The sequence below is a fragment of the Urocitellus parryii genome, chromosome 4, assembly GCF_045843805.1.
Source record: "Urocitellus parryii isolate mUroPar1 chromosome 4, mUroPar1.hap1, whole genome shotgun sequence".
Taxonomy (NCBI): Eukaryota; Metazoa; Chordata; class Mammalia; order Rodentia; family Sciuridae; genus Urocitellus; species Urocitellus parryii.
Genome location: NC_135534.1, coordinates 69,064,225 through 69,087,124, shown reverse-complemented (window position 1 = coordinate 69,087,124; position 22,900 = coordinate 69,064,225). Strand labels below are relative to the sequence as shown.

The window sequence follows — 22,900 nt, the reverse complement described above, 5'->3', positions numbered from 1 at the left end:
TAGAAGAATGAATAAAATATGGTAGATACAGGATAAATAGCAGCTATCATATTTAGCATTAGCACTTTTATTATATTTTTGTAACCCTTAATAAGTCATCCAACATTAACCCGGTTGATGCTCATAGCAAACTTGGTGAGCTTAGTATTACAATCCTCATTTAACAAGAGGGAAGGAAGGTTTAGAGAATTTAAGGTTCTTACCCAAAATCACACAGCAAGAAGGCAGCATAAAAGATACTTGGATCTGGGTATGCTGTTTTCAGGTCTGGGCAGAGTCAGAAGGAAGGTCCGCCTCTCAGGACTGGGCCCACACTTGACTTTCTGCAGCCAGTTCTTCCCTGGAGTGCATGTGGCAAGCTGAAGCTCTACTGGCTTGTTAGAGGTGATTCACTTCAGGGTCATATAGTGTGGTGGGAACCTTCCTGAAAACAGCAGAAGACAGAAGACAGAGCACCTGAGTGTGACAGATGTCACTTAGCAGGCCTGGTTGGGATCAAAAAGGGCCAGTGAGGCTATCATCATTCATGCTATGCTGCCCTTAGTCAGGGGGTGATGAGCCCCCCTGTGTCTTCCATGGGGAACCACCCTTGCCAATCAGCCATCTCTCAGGAGCCCACACAGCTAAAGGACAGTGACACTTCCCCCATGGTCAGCATCCACCTGGAGGCTGGGGAGAATACAGATTCTCAGTCCCCACCCATTGACTCTGAGTCACTGGAGGTGGGCAGTGCCTGCCCAGCTCTCCAGATGGTCCTGCTGGTCACTCCAGTGTGAGCATCATTGCTTTAGAGATGATAGCCCCAAATGCTTGGCTTTCTTGTTTCTTTACACAAGTCAAATGAATGTCTCCCGTTAAAGCAGATGTAGGTCATTGAGTCGGGGATTAAGTGCAGGGGTTGGATCTAGATTCACCTGAGCTCACATTCCTGCTTCCAACCTTGCTCACTAGTGACCTTGGGCAGGGCCATCACCACTCCCATCTCAGGCTCGTCAGGTGTGGGATGGGAAAGCATTGCCTTCCTCACATAGCCTATTTTGAAGATTTGAGAGAATGGGTGTAACTTGCCTAGGTCAGTGCTGGACTCGTGTCAGTCCTCTTCAGGGACAGCTGTGATTCGATGCACACAGCTGCCATTCAGGTTTGTATATAGAATGCTCCCCCTGACTGCTGTGAGCCAGGCAGACCCCTTGCACACGTGGCTTGCACACTGACCCCATCGCCTGGAAACCATGTCCCGCTGGTCTCACACACAGCTGCACCGAACAGTCACTTTGTGTGTTTCTCTACTCTCCCCCTTCATCGATGCATGACTCATTGCTTCATTCATGTCTCCATGTGTGCGTAGAAACCTAGGCAAGCAGCCATTCCTAGGGACATTGCAGGACAACCTCATTGAGATGGACATTCTCAGCGCCTCCCGCCATGATGGGGCTTACGGTGACGGGTAGGTGACATCCCCATGCTCCTCCTCTCTGTGTGTGCTCTCCTTGTGGCTCCTGCACTTGCATGCATACCCTGAGACCTTTCCCTGGGATCTCCTTGGGGAAACAATGCCATGTCACATGCCCATCCCCAATTCCATGTTCAACTTGCAGCAGTTTGTCCTTGGAATCCTTTGTCCTCCAGCATATTAACAGCAGTCTTGTTAATATGCCGCTCTCCCTATCTCATTGGCTGCCTCCACCATTCTGAAAACCATATCATGTAGCAATTTTTATGCAGTACAGGCCATGTATTGTATGCATCTGGCCCTAAGTGTGTATTCTGTGGCCTGAGGCATTTTGTACGCCAAGAGGGATGGGTTCCCACCAGGACTAGGGGACTAGGGTATGCAGTGCAATGAAAGCACTCCATTTCTCAGGCTGTATGCAGGTCCTCCTTGGCCATGGTTAAAACCAGGCTGGGGAAGATCTCTGGACACCTAGTTTGGCTATAACCATGTGCTTTAACCATGCCTCGCTGCCCTCAAGATTGCAGTGAGGCTGTAGGATACAGTCACCCATCTGCCTCCCACCCAGCTTTCATGTGGGGCTCAGAAGGCATCGGCCTGGCTTCCAAGCAGATTGCTTTGAAGGCATTCTTAACAGTCACTAGCAGACTCATGGCCACAGGCAGAACTTAGTGGTGGATTTTTGGCTTCCAGCCCAACTAAACCCCTTTTACAAAGTAGGATATTCCAGTCCTTAACCAATGTACACTGGTAATGCAGTATTGGAAGAAGAAGAAAAAAATTAGATTCCATATTCAGCGCCTCAGGAACAGACAGGATTTTAGACACTTTCCAAGTTACTTCAATAATTTCAAAGAACAGATAGTTAATTCCCTGAGCTACTCTAAGCGCCATCGATTCCCAGGAGAAGACCCTCCAGGCCAGCCTGGGTTGAGTGGGTAACAACTTCTTCCCTGGCTTCAGTGGGGTTGTCATAGGTAGGGCTGTCCCATTCGTGTTCCCTGGAAACCTGTCTTCGTGCCCGTTCTGTGATCCGGTTTGTGACTCTCCTCTTCCTGTCCCTGCCATCTTCTCTGTGGTGACTCTCTCTCTCTCCAGGCCCTCTGCATGCTTCTCCTGCGGCTTCTGTCCTGCAGGTCGAGCCGGGCGCCTCGTCAGCTGGCAGACCCTGACGCCCTCTGGCCTCTCTTCATCCACAGGCACTTCCTCTTCAAGCCTGGAGGCACCTCCCCACTCTTCTGCACCACATCTCCAGGGTACCCACTGACATCCAGCACCGTGTACTCACCCCCGCCCCGCCCCCTGCCCCGCAGCACCTTCGCCCGGCCAGCCTTCAACCTCAAGAAGCCCTCCAAGTACTGCAACTGGAAGTGCGCAGCCCTGAGTGCCATCGTCATCTCGGCCACACTGGTCATCCTGCTGGCGTACTTTGTGGGTAAGTGCATCCTCATCCCAGCTCCCCATGGCTCCCCTTTGGCCCAGAGGGCAGCAACCAAGGTGCCTTTGGGCACAGAAGCCTCCTCACCAGCACAGCATGAGTGTCATAGATTGGAGTTACTGAAAAATAAATGGCAAACGGAGAGATTGGAGAGAAAGCAGCAGGTGGCTATAGTGAGGAGTAACAAAGGGGTGGAGCACCCCAGCATTGGAGGGAAACTGCCAGGGAAGCCTGTCAGCTGGAAAGGGTCTGGCATGGTCATCTGAGGGTGTCAGAGGGACCAAGATTAGAGTTGAACCAGGGTCAGGAGCCCAGAGAAATCCCAACTGAGGAGCCATGGGTGCCAGTGAGCAGACTGAAGGAAGCACAGAGACTTGGAGCCACACTGGCTTCATGCTGCTTACCCCATCCCAGGGCACAGACATGATGTCAGAAACTCCTCCTGATCCTCTATCTTGGTCTTGTTCCCAGACAAGCTCCCAATCTGCGTTCTTTTGATATATTTCTATCACAGTCTGGTTTCCATCTTCTGACCCTCTCTTTGGTCTTCTCCCAGGAAAAGATTAATCTGAAGAGATCTGTGGGCGTTGTGTAGAGTCTCCACCTCTATGTAACCCAGCCAATTAGTAAAGGCTTAACCTTCTGTGTCCTTTCTAGCCTTCAGGTTCTATAATTCTAAGACTTAAGGTAGGTAGGTCAGGCCAGCCAAAGAAGCCCTTGAACCCAGACTAAGGAATTCAGGGACAATTATGTAAACAAATGTTTTTTGTTTTTGTTTTTTCCCTCTAACATAAGCCAATAAGTAGAAATAGAACTAACTGGCAGAGGCCAAAGGAAGACAGAGTACCATCCACTGTGAAAAAGAACCCGTAACAAGCAAAGTCATTGTGAGTGAAAAGCGGGGCTAGGCTTGAGAGGTAGACAGTGCTGGCACTGAGAGTGATGGCCTCCACTTGTTCTGGAGAAATGGCTTGAACATGAATAGGGTCTAGGTAAGGATGTAAGCTCCAAGGTCACTTCTCCTCAAGATTTTTGAATTTCATAAAAACCAGTAAAGAGAAAGATGATAGTCCAGCAAGCAGGGAAATCTTGTATCTCACACTATAATAAGCCTCATTGGGTATGACAGGTCTCTTTTTCCTCTTTTAAAGATAGGCTCAGAGAAATGCATGGCTCCAAGGCAGGATGGCATACATGTTTAATCTTTTCTTCTATCTAATTGATTAGTTGTTATTACCTAGAACGTTGTGTTGGGAAGGATTCTGAGGTTATATTCAGATTCAAAAAGAGTGTCTGTGATTGATTAGTGATGTCTGTCACAGTTGCAGGAGTAGAGAATATAGATGACTTACCACTTATTCGCCATTCCTGCTATGGGTCATTAGATAAAAGGAACAGCCAAACTGGGAGAGGTCAGGGCCACTCAGGCTCTCTGAGAGGTGCATCATTGATGTAGCCTGGATCACAGGTGAGGGTTGTGGAATTCATGAACCATCACCAGCATCATTAGAAGTATGTCGCCACCACCTCAACCCCTGACATAGCCCTCCCTTGCTTTTGTGATATTATTGTTTTCCTAAATTAGTAGACTATTAGAAGGCACTGTTACTGTTCAAGACCAAATACTTTGCAACATATAGACAGCAATATTTTGCATTGAAGCCTTGAGATTTATACCAAATAGCTGCTTTAATCAGCTTTTGCATTGCTGTGACCCAAATACCTGACAAGAATAATTTAGAGGAGGAAAAGTTTATTTTTTGTTCTCATGGTATCAGAAGTTTCAGTCCATAGACAGCTGATTCCAAAGCTCTGGACCCAGGATGAGGCAGAACATCATGAGGGAAGGGTATAGCAAAGGGAAGCTGTTCCCCTCATGGTAGCCAGGAAGGAGAGAGAGAGAGAGAGAGAGAGAGAGAGAGAGTGAGAGAGAGAGAGAGAGAGAGAGAGAATGAATTTGTGTGTGTGTGTGTGTGTGTGTGTGTGTGTATGTGTGTGTAGGGGCCACAGGGCAGATGAACCCCTCCAGGGCATGTCCCCAGTGACCCACCTCCTCCAACCATGCCCCACCTGCCTACTATTACTATTCAGTCGATTCAAGCTAGGGGGGACTGATTGGGTTACAGCTCTCATAGTCTAATCATTTTCTCTGAATATTACTGCATTAATAGGAACTTTTTAAGGAGATCTCATATTCAAACCATAACAGTAGATAATTTTAGGGAGGAGGAGAAAATTTTTATAGCTAAGAAAACTATTTTTCATTCCATGGGCTTCTTCTTCCATTTTATAAGAATACTTGGTCAATCTTCAGCTAAATAAAAATGACAGGGCTACTTATGGGAAGTAGTGAACTCCCTGTCGTAGGAAGGGTACAAGTGAGCTCAATGCCCACTTAGCAAGCATAGGATTCAGGCATTGAGAGAATTTTTACTAAGTGACCATTGAGCCTGGCACTATGCTAAGTGCTGGGATTCAAGGTAAGGTTGATAGCTTAAAAGAGGAGATAGTCGTGTTAGCAGGTAAATCAAGAATGACTGATGGACACAGCAGTTCAGAGGCTGTGGGAGCAACAATCCCCAGCCAGGAGGGCTGGGGAGAGCTTCTTGGGAAAGGTGATGATGTATGTATGGAATCTTAAAGTAGGAGTCTGCAGAAGTAGGCATGCAGGAGGGTATTTTAAATCAAGAGAACATGCAGAGACTTGAAATAGGACCATGCCGCAGAAAGAGTTCTTGAAGCGCTTTAGGACTGGGGTACCCCTTGGAGCTAATATACAAATGTTTTGTCAGATTTATGAAGATCACCTTAAAGTACAGCTGAGCACCTTATTGGATGGGCAGTTGGAGAGTCATTGAAGGGTCATAAGCACAGTAGGGCATAGCCAGATTTTTATTTTACAAAGATAAGTGTAGAGGAATGAAGGGGCAGAAGGCAGAGCTCTTAGAAATAGCCAATGGCTTCAGCAAAGACAGTGACAGTGTAGGTATAGAGAGGAGGGGGTAGAGAGATGTAAGGTCACTTTAGGAGAATTTGTGTCCTAAGTTAGGAGTAGTCAGTTCATTATATCCTTCTGATAAAGTTGTATCTATGTAGAAATCTTAAGACAGGATCACACCCAGGGATTAGGTCAAAGAGGCAAGCCTGGGCAGGGTGCAGTGGTGCATGTCTGTAATTCCAGCGACTTGGGAGGCTGAGGCAGGAGGATCATGAGTTCAAAATCCCCTTAGCAACTTAGCAAGGCCCTAAGCAACTCAGAGAGACCCTGTCTTTAAATAAAGTGCTGGGGATGTGGCTCAGTGGTTAAGTGCCCCGGGTTCAATCCCCAGTACCAAAAAGGAAAAAAAAAAAAAAAAAAAACAGGCAAGCCTGGGTGTTCCCTTTGCTACCTGGAGACACAGCAAGGACTTGGGGAAGCACCTGGCCCCAGTGCCTAACAGCCCTGGATTCCTTTCCCCGTTCTACCACCAGGCAGCTGCTCTGCCCCCCTCCACACCCCTCCTCTAGGGACCTCACTGCTCTGCCTGAGTTCTGATCTCCTCATCTGGAAAACATGCATGACCACAGATGTAGGTAGATGCATGAGAGGCCGAAGTGAGTTTCTGTAGGTGAATGCATTGCAGGTGTGGGGCCAACCACCCTTCCTCCAAGGGTGGGGTGGTGGCAGCCTGCATGCCGTTCCCTCCAGCTGCCGGGCCAAAGAACCAGTGTCTTGTTGCTTGGCCATAATTACAGGCTGTGATGACTAACTTATAAGGAACTATCAATTATTAAAAATCAAATTAATTGTCTCAGCCAAGCACAAATATCCTTAACAAAGATTCTTTTCCAGCAGACCAACTGATCTAATCAACAGGCAAAAGCACAGATATTTAATTAGATTTTTGATGAAAAATTGTGTTTAATTTCAAGTATAATCAATTATTAATTACTGTAATGAGTGAATCTGACTGGGTTTACTAATTAACTCATTTAAAAATTATGAATAACCTTTTCATTTGTAATTATTTTATACATCCTATCAAGTTCTAGATAAGAATCGCATCACACCCCCAGAACAGGGAGAGTCAGAAACAGAGAGTCCAAAAGAATTTTTCTTTTGCTGGTATCTGCCCAGGGCTGCCGTATCTGGATGGTAATCCTGACAGATCCATTTGACGTTCAGTTTCTTTCTTGGGAAGTTTCTTGAGAAATGAGCAGCCAGTGACCTTTCAATTGCAGAGCTATTTACTGGTATTTTCATGGGAAAAATAGAGAAATCAGAGTGAGCACTTCCCCCCGACAAAGGCAGCAGGAGGAGGGTCTTGCCATCTCCCCCCTCCCTACCCTGAGTTACTTGGCTTACCTGGCCTGGGGTGGGAGTCTGGGGAGGACCTTCTGGCAGCTGTGGGATCTCTTCAGGTAGAAAATGTACATTTTTGCTCCAAAGGACACCTGCCCTCTTGTTAAGCAAGGCAGCCATTGAGGATGAGTTTCCTCCTTTCATTTGCTGCTCCTCCCTGTTCCAGTTTTCTGGCCCTTATTGGTTTCCACTTAAGTGCCCTTGCTTTTCCTTTCCTGAAGAGATCTGTTCGCAGAACAACATGGCGGAGAGTGATAAGTGGAGAAGATAAGTTTTAGGTCAACATGTGAAACTTGTGCAGCCATTGTAATAATGCTTTATTTTACATAACATTATTGTTTTAAAAACATTTTCCAGGGGCTAAGGATGTGTTGTAGAGTAGTAAGAATAATCTTGGTCCCTTGTTATCATTTGACTTTGTGTGCTGTTCACCTGCCTCTTTCTGTTCTAAGGAGAACAGCTTATGCTGTCTCACTGAAATCTCCTAACAACCGCACAATTTACAGATGAGGACGCTGAGACCCAGTAAACTAAAGTAACTTACCAATGTCACTTGGTAAATGTTAGGAATGTGACCTTCCCAACCCAAATGCCCTGGCTCTTGAACTGGTGCTTTTGAAATATACTTTCTCTTTTGAGCTCACAATCTTAACCCTTATGCTACAATCTACCTGTCTTAATATTTGGTTCTTTGAATTTTTACTGTGTGCCTAGCATTGGGCCACATGTATCATCTCTTTGGACCCTCACACTGATTCTGTGAAATGAGTATTATTTTTTGTAGTTTCAAGACCAGATGATAAAGAATTAAAAGACTTCACATCATGTCCTGGCTCTATCCCCTGCCCACTGTGTAGACTCGGGCAACATTTCTTAACTTCTCTGAACATCACTTTCCACTTTTCAGATGGTTCTTATAACACAAGCGACTGGGATGATGTCCCATCTTACAGATGGGGAAACCAGAGTAGCATCCTGGTTGAGAGTCTAGGTTCTGTAATTAGCAGCCTGCTTTCACATCTCAGCTCCATTATTTTCAGGCTTTGAGATATTAGGTTGAGTTTATGTGATATTTCCAACCTTATTTTATCCTTCTGTAAAATAAGGTTGGAAACATCACATAAACTTATTTTATCCTTCTGTAAAATAAGGATAATAGTAGTGATTGTTGTGAGATAATTTATATAAAGTACCTAGCCCACTGCCTGGCACAGACTTAACACCTGTGAAAGTTAGATATTATTATCAGCAGCAATGATATTAGTATTATTGTATCACATATCAGAGCATGAGGAGCTTCTGGGTGAGAATTTGGATCAGGACTGTCTTGCATCTGGGAACTTCCCAGACTGAGTTAGTCACAAGAGCAGATGACAGAGCAACCAGGGGACCTGTCAGGAACCATCTGTAGAGATGTCTGGCTGTTCCAGGGGAGGAGATGCAAGGGTTGGCACCTACAAAGCACCTCACATCATTTCTTCTACTAGCACAAAAGTTCAATTTGCCTCATTGACAGTAGTTGCCTCTATCCAGATGAAACTGACAGCTTCCCTCCTGTTCCAAAGACTACAAGAGGTGAACACTGAATGCCATGGAAAAACCTTGAATTAATATATTGAGGACTCTTCAAGCACCTCTCTGGTCAGATAGGCCTTTGGAATAGGAGACAAAAAAGACTTGCTAATAATATAAAAACCAAGAGTGGATTACTGAAGGAGTGGATTACAGAGGCCCCAGGATCCTCTGAGATGCTGGTTCTTCCATCAACAGACCTAGGCCAGTCTGTGAGATAGGGGTGTCACTCCCTGTAATTTCTCCAAAGCATGGTACTCTCACTAGGAGAGAAGATAGGACTCAGAGTTGGATAGACTGGGTGGAAATCCTAGCCCTACCCTCTCCAGAAATAACCTTTTGAGCCTTGTTTCTTCAAAGTAGGAAGAATAATAAAACCACCTTCATAAGGCTGTTGTACAGGTTATATAATATGATGTTGAAAATCACGGGGTGGATGTAATAAGGGAGCTGTCCCTTGTTGATGGCCTTGGAAGATTATCATTACTACTTCTTATAACTAGACCTTGGTTATTTCAACCTGAAATGTGATAGGAGTAGATGATTCCATCTGGGTCTTCCCAGTCTTGAGTTCCCTGCCTGTGGGAAATTGTAGCAGGACATGGTGGAGTCAAAAAGTGGGCTGCAGCAGTGTCTATGTACCTCCACTGGAACATTGTAACATGCTCAGAAGCAATGAGAAATCCTTTTTTAAGTTAAGTCACATTTTTTACCTTTACCAGAAATTGATTATGGATTGTAAAACATAAAATAAAATCAGAATGCTTGCTTCAAGTGGTGATTGTGTAAGTTATAAGTGAGAATGTTGCTAAACTTAATTGCTGTTCTTCAAAGGGCAACTACTGGACAGCTTTGCTTGGTGGAATATTGTTGCAATTCTTCATCTGGTAGAACCTGGGTCATCCAGTTCTTGAGGCTATCTGGGAAATGTCTGTAGAGGGGAAACTTGGGCATGAACTATAATTTGCAGAGAATTGTGCAGGGTCTCCCAAGGTCTCTGTCATTTCCCTCTGCATAGGGGATATCAGCATGGCAGCAATCCAGTTAGAAGGGTATTAGACTTCCCATCCTCTTAGCGGGGGCCATCACTCACTCCCCCATCTCCTAACATCTTGCTCTCTGCTGCATGCTCATGCCCTTGACAAAGCTGCATACAAGGTAGCCATCCTCAATAAGGTTTGGTTAAATAGAAGGCCTTGCATGATGGCTAAGTTCTCCAAGGGTAGACTAGGCAGAACAACAGTATGGGCAGAAGCATGGTGGGAGAAATGTCCATTTTATGTCCCGAGGCTTGGGTAAAGTTGAAATGGATATGAGATGAATAGAAAAAGAATTAGGACTAGAAGCTACAGTGGCTATGAACTCCACACAACACTCACTCACTCATCCCCATCCGGTTCAGCTCATGCAATGTCAGGATCTCAGATGTCATTTGCTTCATAAGCAAAGGCCTGTTGCACTTTGGGCCTGGGTGCTATTAGTGAGCAATAAGGCTCATTTTTCTCTCCTTTTTCATTGACTTCACATCAGGCCTTTTGGACAGAAGCCATAGATTTAGCTTTATAGCCCAAAGAATAGGAAACAGAGATGATTGAACTTGGTCTTTTAGGAGGAAGAAAAAGTGATAAAGATACAAGAGCCTGCATTAACATTTTCTCCAAGATTGATACCTTCATACTGCTCTATAGGAATTGCTAATAGCAAGATTATATATAGGTTGTGCTCTTTATAACAGACCCCAGACAAATATCTCCCAATATCCCAAAAGGAGCCATGCAGGGGAAGTCAGACTCACTCTGGGAGCTTCAGAGGGCAAAGCCAGGCTGGAAGGGTAAATATAGAAGAAGGCCAAAGCAGATTCTGGGGGAGCAAGCTTCTCTGTCTAGAGAACTTCCCATGTGAAGAGGCCTGTCTTGGGGAGCCCATGTCTGGAGTGAGAGGTGGGGGTAAGTGCCTAGACTCTATAGACCTGTGGTCTCATCTGTTCATCCCTCTTCTGCTAGCTGGGCAAGAACTTATCCTCCTTATGCTCTAGGATCTTCATCTGTAAGATAGGAATAAAAATGAACAAACAAAAGGGCTGTATGAAATTATGAGTCATTTGACATGTTTCAGCTCAGCATGAAAGAAAATTTTCCAGTTTGCAGAGCTGCCCTGTGATAGAACAGTTTCAAAGTGATCTTCTTGGCAATGGAATTACTAGGCAGGAGGTTGTTAGATTTGCTTGTTTATTTGTGTGTTTGATTGTTCATTTGTTTTTAATGTGAGAAGAATTTAATAGAAAGACTAATGACAGGGTGAAGGCTTTGTGTTAAGGAGCAGCACAACCCTGGGCTGCTGATACCAGGGTACTGTTGCTACCCTGGGAAGCCTTCTACCAGGACCTGGGGAGGCTACCACCAGACAGTGCTGTTCCTACAAGGTAGGAGCAGTAGAGGAAAGGTAATGATGGAGTCAGAGATAGTTATCTTCTACCCTCTCATCTCTTCCCATTGGTAGAACCCAACCAGTAGCTGGAGCCCAGGGGAACCCACCCATCCAGGACATGTAGATAAGCTCGCAAGGCCCAGAGCAGGGCTGAGAAGGATGGAGAGGGTCTCTGAGAGTAGATGGTAGATGTCAGCTCCCCAGTTTTTAGAATTCCTTCTTCTACTTTGTACAGGGCTCTGCCTGTCCCCAGGGCCTAACACTAGGGAGGCATTTCTAAGCTCCTTCTTGTCAGACTGAGCAGCTCCATGACACTTACCATCGTATCCCTCCATTCCCATCCTTCACTATTTCAGATAGTGCTTCTGTGAGCCTCTTTGTGCTGTGGCTGTCTTCTTCTTTTGGAAGGAGCGTCCCCCAGAGTGAGATCCCTGGGCCATGCATTGTAAATGGCTCAAAGCTCTTGTTACCACCAGAGAGTCTTCATAGGACTGAATTCCAAACCCAGCCAGATATCTAATACCCCCACAATCTTGCCTGATCTTGGGTTGATCAATTTAGTGGATGGGAAATGATAGGTACAAGTGGCTCGGGGACCTAAAGAGGATAAAGGATCTTCAATTTGAAGGGAGACGCCTGCTCTCTGTCACCCCCTTCTCCCAATCAGTTCAGTTCTCCTCCCCACCTGGTTTCTTCTTTCTTCCTCCCTGTCTTCCTTCTTCCCTTCCTTCCTTCCTTCCTTCCTTCCATCTGTACTGGGGATTGGATCCAGGGCCTCATACAGGCTAGGCAAGCACTCTACCACTGAGCTACATCCCTAGCCCTTTTTAAATTTTACTTTGAGACAGCACCTCACTAAGTTGCCCAGGCTGACCTTGAACCTACAATCCTTTTGCCTCAGTCTCCTCAGTTTTTATTCAAGAGCTTCACACAAATTTCACTTATTCAGAGAGGCTCCTTTGACACACACACACACACACACACACACACACACACACACACTAGACCAGGAACCATTTATATACCCATATTTTGCTCATGGTGCCCCCATAATTACAACTAAATGGTGGTGGCATGATTGTTGAAAATCTATCTCCCTGTTAGATTGTAAGCTCCATGAGGGCAGAAACAACTTGTACACTGTGTCATAACTGCAGCTTCTTGTGCCCAGGTCTGGTGTGATATAGCATGTGTTTGGCACAAGTTTGTTGAAGGAGAAAAAGGAGAGGAGGAGGTTAGGACCAGAACTAACAGATGTTGCAGAACAGGGAGAGGAAGGAAGGAAGGGAAAGAGCAGAGAGGCATCAAGGATGGAAAGTCCAGAGCACACCAGAGTGAAAAAGGGCTCCTGGGTCCAGAGGAGGGGCAACCAGGAAAGCAATCACCAAAGAGCTGCCAAAGTGTAGTCTGCAGGGAGCACAGGCTGGCTCTGGCCCTCACCTGTTCCTGAGTACTGTTCGACTTAAAGTAAGAGCCCTGCTCTCACTGAGCCTTAGTTCCCTGGCCTGTGCATATAGATAATAGGCTGTTGTGGGGACTAAACAACTGTCAGCCACCTAGTTCTTACTAGTAAGAGCCACCAGCAAATGCTGTTGGTCTTCTCCTACCCTTTGGCAAACAGGACACATTGAATTGGAAGCCCAACCAATTCCTGGGTTTGGAAATGTTGTCTCAAGAAAGACTGTTCCCAAGTTATCAATACATTCATTCATCCCTACCCTTTTTTATGTTTTGAGGTAGAACCTTGCTCTATTGCCCAGGCTGGTCTCAAATTTGTGATCCTCTTTCCTCAGCCTCCCAAATAACTGGAATTATAGGTATTTGTCTCTGTGCCTGTTTTATTTTTATTTCTAATTACTGTGCAATAACATAATTTAATTGCACTTATATGGAGAGAGAGAGAGAGTGAGTAAGTGAGACAGGTTTTCTTGATGGCTGTTTTTTGTGTTTTTTTTTCCTTTTGCTTTGTGAATAGCATTGGTGTTGGGGTGGGGGAACCAGTACAATCACTTAGAGTGCCAAGACCTGGGAGAGGTGAGGAAGCAGAGGTCACTTCACTGGGGGAGAAAAGGAGGGACAGGATAGAGAAGGAAGCACACAAGGAGAGATAGTTGTAACAAACACAATGTTTTCCTCCCTTTAAAACAACAAAACCGTAACAAAACCATAACAAAACAGCGAAATTCTTCTTCGGATAACAGTACCATCTTGCAACAAAAGCACAGACTTGGAGCCAAGTAAGACTTGCATTCCAGCCCGGGTGCAGACAAGATTTTTAGTTTCTCTGAGTCTTGGTTTCCTTGTTGATAAAATGTCAGTTCATAGCTAGGTGGTGTTTGGAAGCTTAAGTGAGAGAACGTGTGTAGCCCAGTGGGTGGCCCACACTCTCACCCCTCCAGGCAGCTGGAAATCCCCAGAGATTTTTAAACCCTCTTAAATTCAGCAGCCAAAGGCCATCCCTGGATGCAGGGATTTCAGGTAATCTGGGATTAAGTAGGGGGGGATGCTCCTCCTCCCCCTCTCAGACTTAAAATGATGGGAGCCTCCACGGAGCCTGTCCACAGCATTGTGTCGTTTGCTGCCTGGGACAAGCAAAGCCCCATAAGCTGCATCACTGCCTTGGAGTCATCCAGAGTTTCGTGGACAGCCAGATGTGTATGGAGCCCCTGGCAATGCCAAGCAGATGACAAACACGTGGTCCTGGACTTTAAACCTTAGCCCAGTGGGATTCTGAAGGAGAGAGCAATTCATTCTAACCAGGAAGATCAGATAAAGCTTCCGCGAGGCATGGAGCTTGTAAATCAAGTCAGATATTGAAACAGAAGATAGGAATGGCTTTCTGAAAGATGGAGCAGCCTACACAAAGGCAGAGGATGGCAGATAGAAACATTGGTAATTTCAGGCACCTGTGCCAGAAGAGTAAACAGTAAAATGTCCATTTGTGCGTTTCCTTCTCTCTGGGCCTCAGACTCCATTTTACTAAAGGCTTCTGAATATAGAACTGCAGAAATCCTAGTGAGCGGGTGGACCCTGGCTGCCCACCCCTTCAGGAGACGGGCTTTCCTGGGCAAACGCATCACAAATCCCTTGCTTCTGTGTTAGCCTTTCCCATCCACTGATCCTTCCCAGCAGTAAGAGAATGATCCTTCTGCATGTAAGAGAATTAGTCATTACATTGCCAGAGATGGAAACTGAGCTCTTTCCAGCTCAACAATGCATTCAGATGGAATGGATGACCCTGTATAGACCAGGTGTGGCTCTACCCCTCAGAGCCTTCCTATCCCTGGGCCCCGTTCCTGAGACTCAGATCCAACACGAGGCTTTTGCCATCCTATCTGGGCTTTCCTCTGCTCCTGCTCAGAGAAGGCAGCTCACAGGAATTGAGAGCTTGCCTCATGCTACACTGTTCTGAGTGTTACATACATTTCTTCATTTAATCTTCTTATTAATATTATCCAATAAGTATTTGTCAAGTCCCAACCATGTGCAAGGCACCAGGTTATTTTTACTTCCCTTTTAATAGATGAGAAACTGAAGCCTAAGAAAGCTAAGCCATTTGTCCAAAGCTGCATCACAGGCTGGAGCACTGCCAGCCTTGACCAGAGCCTGCCCTCATTCTGCAGCAGTCTGCTCTCTCCATAGCTGGGGAGCAAGAGGGCCTGGGCTGGTTCACGCCATCTGAACAGCTGAGAGGATAAGGAGAGAAACAGACTTATTTTTTTATGTAGGAAGAATTAAGGTCCATCTGTGCTGTGCAAGGCACTGTGTACTGAGTGAGTGTGGTTTACACCCAGAGTGCTTCAGGAGGCCTGGGTGACACTGGAAGACCCATCCATACTGAGCACTAGCACCCTGTGGAATCTGGTATTCTCCAGGCTTCATTTGGCATCAGTAGATTGTCACCAATGTAACATTTCCCTTTGGAGAAAACCCTTCCTGCTGGTGTGTGGCAGGTGGATAGGTTTATTGTGCCCTTAAGCCCAGAGTTAGATTTTTTCACAGGCCCCAGTCATGGAGGAGAAAAAAATGCCAGGACTCTTAATTGTGGTTTGGGCTCATTTTATCATATTGTATCAAATCGGACCACTCTGTCCATCTCTATAATTCTTCAAGACCTGTTCCTCTTCTCTGTGTCTCTGGGTCTGTGAGCACTCACACAATTCCACCCAACTGTGCATGCAGAAAGGGTATTTGGATGGAGATAGAGTAGAAGGGGAAAAGAGCTGTAAGTGAAAGTTTGGGGATAAGTAGCATTTTTTCTTTTCCTGAAAATTGAAGTCTTTTCTTTGACCCTGTTGTTAACTTTTTCTGTCATATATCAGATCTATTAAATACTAGGGTACACACACCTCATTGTGAAGTCTGAGACTGTTGATAGTCTACATAGGACTATTTTTTTTTTTGCATCAGTCTATATATGAAATACAGCCTGAATTAAATTAATACATTTAAGTGTTCATTCATTAACTATTAAGCAATGGAAATAATAATGTTTTATATTTCAATGCACTTTATAATATATAAAGAACCTTCTTTAAATTTAATCTGTACAAGAATCTGGAAGATGGTTTTCAATTATTTGCATTTACACAGATGAAAAAACTGAGAGTCAGAGTCAGAGAGGTTAAGTGACTGACTTGCTGGCTGTCTCTCCTACAGATCTCCACTGAATAATTAGTCTGGCAGGGAAAACAGCAAGAGAGGGAGCACAAACAGAAACACCATCCGGCCAGCACTTTTAGGATAGGTGGGAAATAATGGTAAGGGCCCAGGGCAGACATTACTTCTGGCTGGGAGTGATGGTGTGAGTCCTTGTGGAAGAGACCTGGAAGGACTGGGGGATATTCTTAAGAAATAGAGAAGCTAATGGCCATTCCAGGCAGAGGATACTAAGAGCAAAAGCATGGATCTGACCATGCAGATGTGTCAAGGGACAGAGAAATCCACTCAGAGTGAGACTCCTGAGCTAGGAGAGGTCATGTGGATCACCAGACACTGTGCTCAATGGTGTTGGAAATGATCTTTTAAAATACTTTCTGCACTGAAGTGATGCTACCTCAAGTGTGTTCTTGGGGAAACTCTGCCAACGATATTTGAGCAGGAAGGCAGTTCCACATCATGGTGAGACTGGCCATGTTTTTTCCACCTTGGTCATTTCCACAGTTGTTTATCTCATTAGAAGGTCACATCATGGAGTGGCTAGCAGCAGACTCAGGTCAGTATGTATCTAACTGGGATCTGAATTTCGTCTCTACCTCATACTAAATGGAAACCTCAGGCATATGGGTGAACCTCTTTTGTCTCAGTTTCCTCCTCTTGCAAATGAGGATAAGGATACCTACCTTACAGTCTTCCTGATGATCCAGTGACACTGTGACTCAGCACAGTGCTTGGCACAGTATAGCTTCCATCTAACGACAGCGGCTGTTGCTCATGTTATCATCATCGTCATTGTCATTATCATGATCATCGTCTTCGTGATGCCTGGAATTCTGTGCAGCCTTAACCTTCATAACCCAAGGAATGAACCAAACAGAGGGGTTGTGTAACTCAGCAGCAGGGGACTCACATCTACTGAGTGTCTCGTGCTGTGTAGACAAAAGTAGGGAGGCAAGAGAACATGGTGTGGTCCCAAAGAACAGGGGACAGGAGAGCTATAAAGGGTAAAGAAGAGACAGCAAGCACTCTGCTGTGAGATTTTAAAGTGCTCCTTCAAAATGCTTCTCATTATGGAGAAATATTATCCCAGGTTACTAATCCGCATGGCAGATTCCATGTTGAGCTGTCTTCCCTCATTCTCCTTACCAAAGTGAATGATCCAAAGGGAAAAGGTCTATCTTAATAATATACACACAAATTAAAACTCCATTTGAGGTACAATGAGGATGCCTCCTAATTGACTTTGACCATGGAAAAAAATCAGTTACATGGTCGGTGTGCCAAAGGAAATCAGGAAATGGAAATGTCACTGTAGGGCGGAGCTAGAGTATGTGTTCTAGTAGCTATGGAAATGGAACATAGCAACAGGCATCTTTTCCTTCTGTAGGCTGTCAAGATTCACCAACCCCATGATTTTCTTCTGCCCCATTCGATCTTTAGTATAGGAAAAGGAAGGGATGCCACATCATAGAGGCTGATCTTGCCTCAGTTGAGACACCTTTATGCAGAGATGCCTTAGTTAACCATCTGATGAGTGTCCACACTTAGGTCCAAGTGACACAATGAAAGGAATCTAGCTATGGCTGAGTGTCTTCCAGCATCCCTGCCTTGGGAAATGACAGGCACTCCCCAGATCTGGAGCTGTCATGTTGTGCTACCTAAAGGGCAGTGCTGATTGGGTACCTGTCGGGGCAGTTGGGACAAGCAGGCTGTCCTTGGATCTCTTCGATGCCTGAATTAATAATAAAGGCTTGAATATAAAGAGAAGCCTGTAGCCTTCCCTAGCATTAGCCACGTCCTCTCTGCGGGTCATTCCCTGAAAGTCTGTTCCCTCGTCAATGATCAAAAAACTCAGGAATGAATGTAAACTTGTGTTTCTTTGGCAACAGTGTGAGAGGATTTTAGGGTTCAGAGTCACTGAGACCTGCTCTGGGATGGTGGTGCTGCTATGATGAGTGGTGCATTTGTAGATAATTCCAGGGCCCTGGTTTTCTAGAGACACAGAATTCAATTATTAATGTCTACTTTGTAGCTCTGTTTTGAGGCCTCTAATCTATAAAATGGGGTTACTAAGAGCATCCATCTTAGCTAAATGACATAATGAAAGTGATTCCTTCAGCATTATATCATACACAGGCCAAAGTTTTCATAGGTAAGAACTGTTGTCTTGATACGGATCCTCAGGGTGTCTGTCTCCTCCCTTTCTTCTTCACTCCTCTGGACCAGATGCTGGAGGGTAGAAATGGAAGGAATAATCCTCATGACAGCCTCATGTGGCCTGTCCTGTGGGTCGTTCCCCTTATCTTAGGCCATGAGATGGCTCCCTCCATCTGGGAAACAGTGCCTGATGTAAGGACAACCAACAAGGAGGATTCCTCCTCTTACAGGATTTTCTGCTGTTGCAAAAGGACAGAGTCATTTCGTGGCAAGAGCTCAGAACTAGGGGTCTAAAGATATGGGCTCTGCTCAGTCCCAGGTCCTGTCACATGCACTGACCAATCTGGGTGGACTCCATCCTGAAGGCTGATGCTGCCCCCAGACAAGTTGCTTACATGGTTTTGGTTGTGGCAACCAGGATATGACAAAGTGGGGCTCCATACTTTGTCCTCAAGAGGAAAGTCCCTTACAACTGTCTCAAAAGAGCAAATCTGCCCATGGTATCAGCCACAGTTTTTCCTTACTTTCCTTTACACTTTAATTTGTTTTGGAACCATTCAGATCTGGTTCCAGTGCAGCTTGAATCACTTCCTATCTGTGTGTCTCTGACCAAGTCTCAGAACCTCTCTGAACTTCCAGTTTTCTTACTCGTTATACCAGTTTCTCAAGGTTTACCTAAGGATTGAATGAGATAGTGCACATAAGTCCTCATGTCTAATGGCACGTGCACATGGCACGTGCCCAAAGTTAGGTCTTCTTTCTTCTGCCCAGCATCCTTCTCTTCCACCTCTCTAGTCTGAGACAATGGTAGAACTTCCTTTTTAATGTAAACAGTGCTTTTGGAAACTAGAGGACAACATTTATCCAGAACCCTACACAATAGGTAATACAAAACTTGTTGTGATTTTCATGTATCTTTTTTTTAATTTATTTTTTATTCTTTATTTTTCAGTTTTCAGTGGACATAACATATTTATTTTATTTTTATGTGGTGCTGAGGATCGAACCCAGTGCCCCGCACATGCCATTCGAGCGCATTACCACTTGAGCCACATCCACAGTCCTCATGTATCTTTTTACAAGTTTTTTTGTTTTGTTTTGTTTTTCATATATGTATCTGATTCTACAGAAATGTGGTCAGGAAAAACATGAAATTTTGTGTTCTACTTCCTCTCCCCCTTAACATTATATCTTAAGATTTCCCTCATTGCTGGTTGTCATAGTTATTTTTGATAATGATTGGCTTGTATTCCATCCAGTACCTGTACCATAATTTAGCTAAGTTCTGCTATTTTTAGACATCTAGGTTGCTTCCAGTTTTTTCCTATTACACTGCAGTATACCTCTTTGTTCACAGCATTTGGGCGGCAGGTTTCCGGGGATTGAACCCATGGGTGTTAAACCACTGAACAACATTCCTAGCTCTTTTGTTATATTTTATCTACAGACAGGGTCTCACTGAGTTGCTCAGTACCTCACTAAGTTGCTGAGGCTGTCTTTGAACTTGGGATCCTCCTGCCTTGCCCCACTCACCCACCAAGCCACTGGGATTACAGGCATGCACCACTGCACCCAGCTTGTTCATAGCATCTTGGTCTGAAACTTCTGAATGTTGTGGATTTTTAGCAAAACCAGGAATATAACCTTGGAAATGAAAATCTGTTGTTGTTCTTGCTGTTGTTTCCCCTGCTAGATGATATAAGTCAAAAGAGCCCATTGATTTGAATTTTATACCAATGACTTTATTTTAAAATAAACCAAAAGTCGCCAAAATCAAAGCATTTAATATACACAGGAAAGTGGGTAGCTGTATGGCTGGATTGGGTCCCACTGCCTTTTGAAACCCAAAGTGCCACTTGAGTCAACAATTCTTTATGGGCACAGTTATCCTTGGTCACTCCCTGGCGCTGCTAGCGTGCTCACACACTGTGTTCTGCCCTGTGCTTGATTTTGGAAGAGCTGCCTGCACTCTGACAGCAGGAACTCTCCTGTTCTCATTGGCCACTCCTGCATAAAGACTTTGTTAATTGCCTCCTGCTGGTTGGGTTCTCTGGGGAACCTTCAAGGTCTGCGCATCTATGGAGCATTTTCTAAAAATGTCAGGTTGGAGCTTGCACTTTCTGAGCCATCTCTCATGTCTTGCTGGGTAGGAAAAGGCAACAGGAAAATGTCAGACTGACCAGAGCCAGGGAATCAGAACTTCCGCCATCCTGGCTGCTGGCTTTTAGAACTCATTAACATTTCTGTGTGGGTGATCCTGTGGACCTCTACCTTTCCACAGCCTCTTTCTGAACTCCTTAGCATCTCTTCACCTTTTCATTGAGTTACAAACTAGTCTAATGGGAAAACCAGGATCAGGTTTCTTATGTAGGTCACTTTCAATGTACTGAGCAGAGTTTTGCACCATAGTTATAAATACACACTGCAGGGTGTAATTTAGATAATCCTGTGATGTACACGGGTGGTGGGTGGTTACCATTAATTCTTCAGAGAGTAAGGAATACAGTAATTATAATTCATATTGTTTCAGTAGTTTGTTCCATCCTTTTCAGGCTAGGGAGAAACATGTCTTTCTTTTCTTCACCATTCCTTTCTTCCTTGAATCCTTCCTTCCTTCCTTTCTTTTAAATCCATGGCTATTACTTCCAAATCACTTGGCTAACATGCATTTACTGCTCTACACAGCTTTAAATGAGGGCTATTGTGGGCCAGGGAATATTTATTATAACCACCTCCCCCACAACATTTATTTTAGCCTAAATTTGTTTATATTACATTTAGCCTTTACATTGCCCATATTTTATCTTCTTTTTAAAGTAAATATAGAAAAGAGGTGGTGTGGTTTGGGAACTTGTCCCACACTTATATCAGCTCTGTGGTGTTGAGTAACTTCATTTACCTCTCTGAGTAAATCAGAGTATGTCACTATAACTCAATTTCTTTTCTAGTTCCATCACATATATATTCCCATTAATAATTTTCAACCTACCTTCATATGAGGATGAAATTGAATAGTATAAATAAAGTATTTGGCATTTAGTATGCACTGAAATGAGGAAAATTTTTGTGTTGGCATTATCATTTAGATGACTGTCATGGATGGAGTGGTCATTTGAGCTTGCTATTCAAAGAACAGTCTCTGGCTGAGTGTATGTCTGTCCTTTGGAAAGATGAGAGCAAAGCAAACTATTTCCCTTTCTCTCTTGCCCTTGCCTATCACCCAAGACTATAAAACTGACCACCAGCCAAACAACACAATGAAAGAATCAAGAGGTCACAACAATGACTTATATTTAATATCCTAGATCACAGACGAAAGGTCTCTCTTATTTTGGCTTTAAGATGACGTTGCTGGTTAAACTTGAACTTCGTATCTCTTAATCTCTGCCTTATCCGACTCTTGTCTCTAATTATCACCTGCCAGCAAGCCATTTCTCAGTCCAATCTAGGTGACCCTGGGTTCCTTTCCCAACCATGCAGCCTCCAAATTACTTCTGGATGGCCAAGTCACCTGGCGTCAGACTCAGTTGGAGTTGGAGACAGAGCTTTGCTTTCTTATGTAGCTTTCAGGAATACACAGGTCACAGAAACACCCCCTACCCACCGCAGCCTCACAATTGTATGGGCCAGTATGATTGCAGTGGGTAAAAATTTAAGAGGAAAGGGCACTAATGTTCACCTTCCCCCCACCCCCACCCCCGGGATCTGAGTCCTAAGGACCATGTTCACCTGCAACACTTCTTTCCCCTCAGTGTGTGTGTGTGTGTGTGTGTGTGTGTTTTCAAGGAAGGACTCACTCTGCATCTTCTTAAAAAGAAGAGAAAGTTCTAACAATAAGAATGTTTCTCGGGCTGGGGATGTGGCTCAAGCGGTAGTGCGCTCGCCTGGCATGCGTGCGGCCCGGGTTCAATCCTCAGCACCACATACCAACAAAGATGTTGTGTCCGCCGAAAACTAAAAATAAATATTAAAAAAAATTCTCTCTCTCTCTCTCTCTCTCTCTCTCTCTCTCTCTCTCTCTCCTCTCTCTCGAAAAAAAAAATGTTTCTCTTCACAGAGCTGTGAGAGTTCTATTCATTCTGGGATTAGTTAATTCTCATGACCTTTTAACAAGACAGCACTTTTGCACACTTAGATGAGATAATTGATTCTAATGGGGGAAGAAGCGCTGCTCATTTAACTGCATGTATCTGAGTTGTCTGCAGTTCAAACAAGTTCTCCATTACCTTTGGAGTTGCCAATATATAGATTAAAACAGTAAGAAGGTAAGCAGAAATGTGAGCTAATTCAATCTTGGAAACAGAGTGCTCCCTCCTTCCAGGCAAGTGAACTGTTTTATTGTTATTATTGTCACCTCTCAGAAGAGTGGAGAGCAGTATGAAGCATCTTACAAGAACCTGGTACTTAAATCAGTGCTCAGTAAATGTCACCTACTGTTGTCACTATTATTATCAACAGCACCAATGTAGAGGTCAGAAAACATGACAATCACATATATGTGCAGTTTGCAAAGCACTTTTGCCACATGGTACTTCATTGATAGCAACTGTCTTTTGCAATATTAGTATCCCATTTCTCAGTTTGGATACCTTGTCTACAATTCAAAACCAGTTTTCTTACCTCTGGTCCCACTCCACAGTAACCAAAGGGAAAGCAAAGGGTTGATCTCATGACCATTGCTGGGTACGGGCCTCCTGACTAAGTCAAACGTGTGTGTCCCCTGGATGGCTTGTGTTTGAACCTGAAGTCAGAAGCATGTGCTATATGCTCTAGGCACTCTATGGTTTTTTTGTCTTGAAGGCAGTCACACACTCCCTCAAAACCACCATCTGTGACATCTTCCATACCTGGG

The 22,900-nt window shown here is 44.6% G+C and overlaps 1 protein-coding gene across 5 annotated transcripts in view; it reads left to right on the top strand.

The window, feature by feature from the left end:
• Tenm4 (teneurin transmembrane protein 4) overlaps positions 1-22,900 on the top strand; it is a 375,231-nt gene that overhangs the window by 168,337 nt on the left and 183,994 nt on the right. For 3 of the 5 annotated variants that reach the window (XM_026387277.2, XM_026387275.2, XM_026387276.2), the window contains one exon: positions 2,653-2,888. In XM_026387277.2, the coding sequence (XP_026243062.2) occupies positions 2,653-2,888 (236 nt within the window). Of the gene's footprint in view, positions 1-1,348; positions 1,448-2,652; positions 2,889-22,900 lie in introns of all 5 variants that reach the window. The other 2 variants (XM_026387278.2, XM_026387274.2) reach the window with 1 other exon arrangement.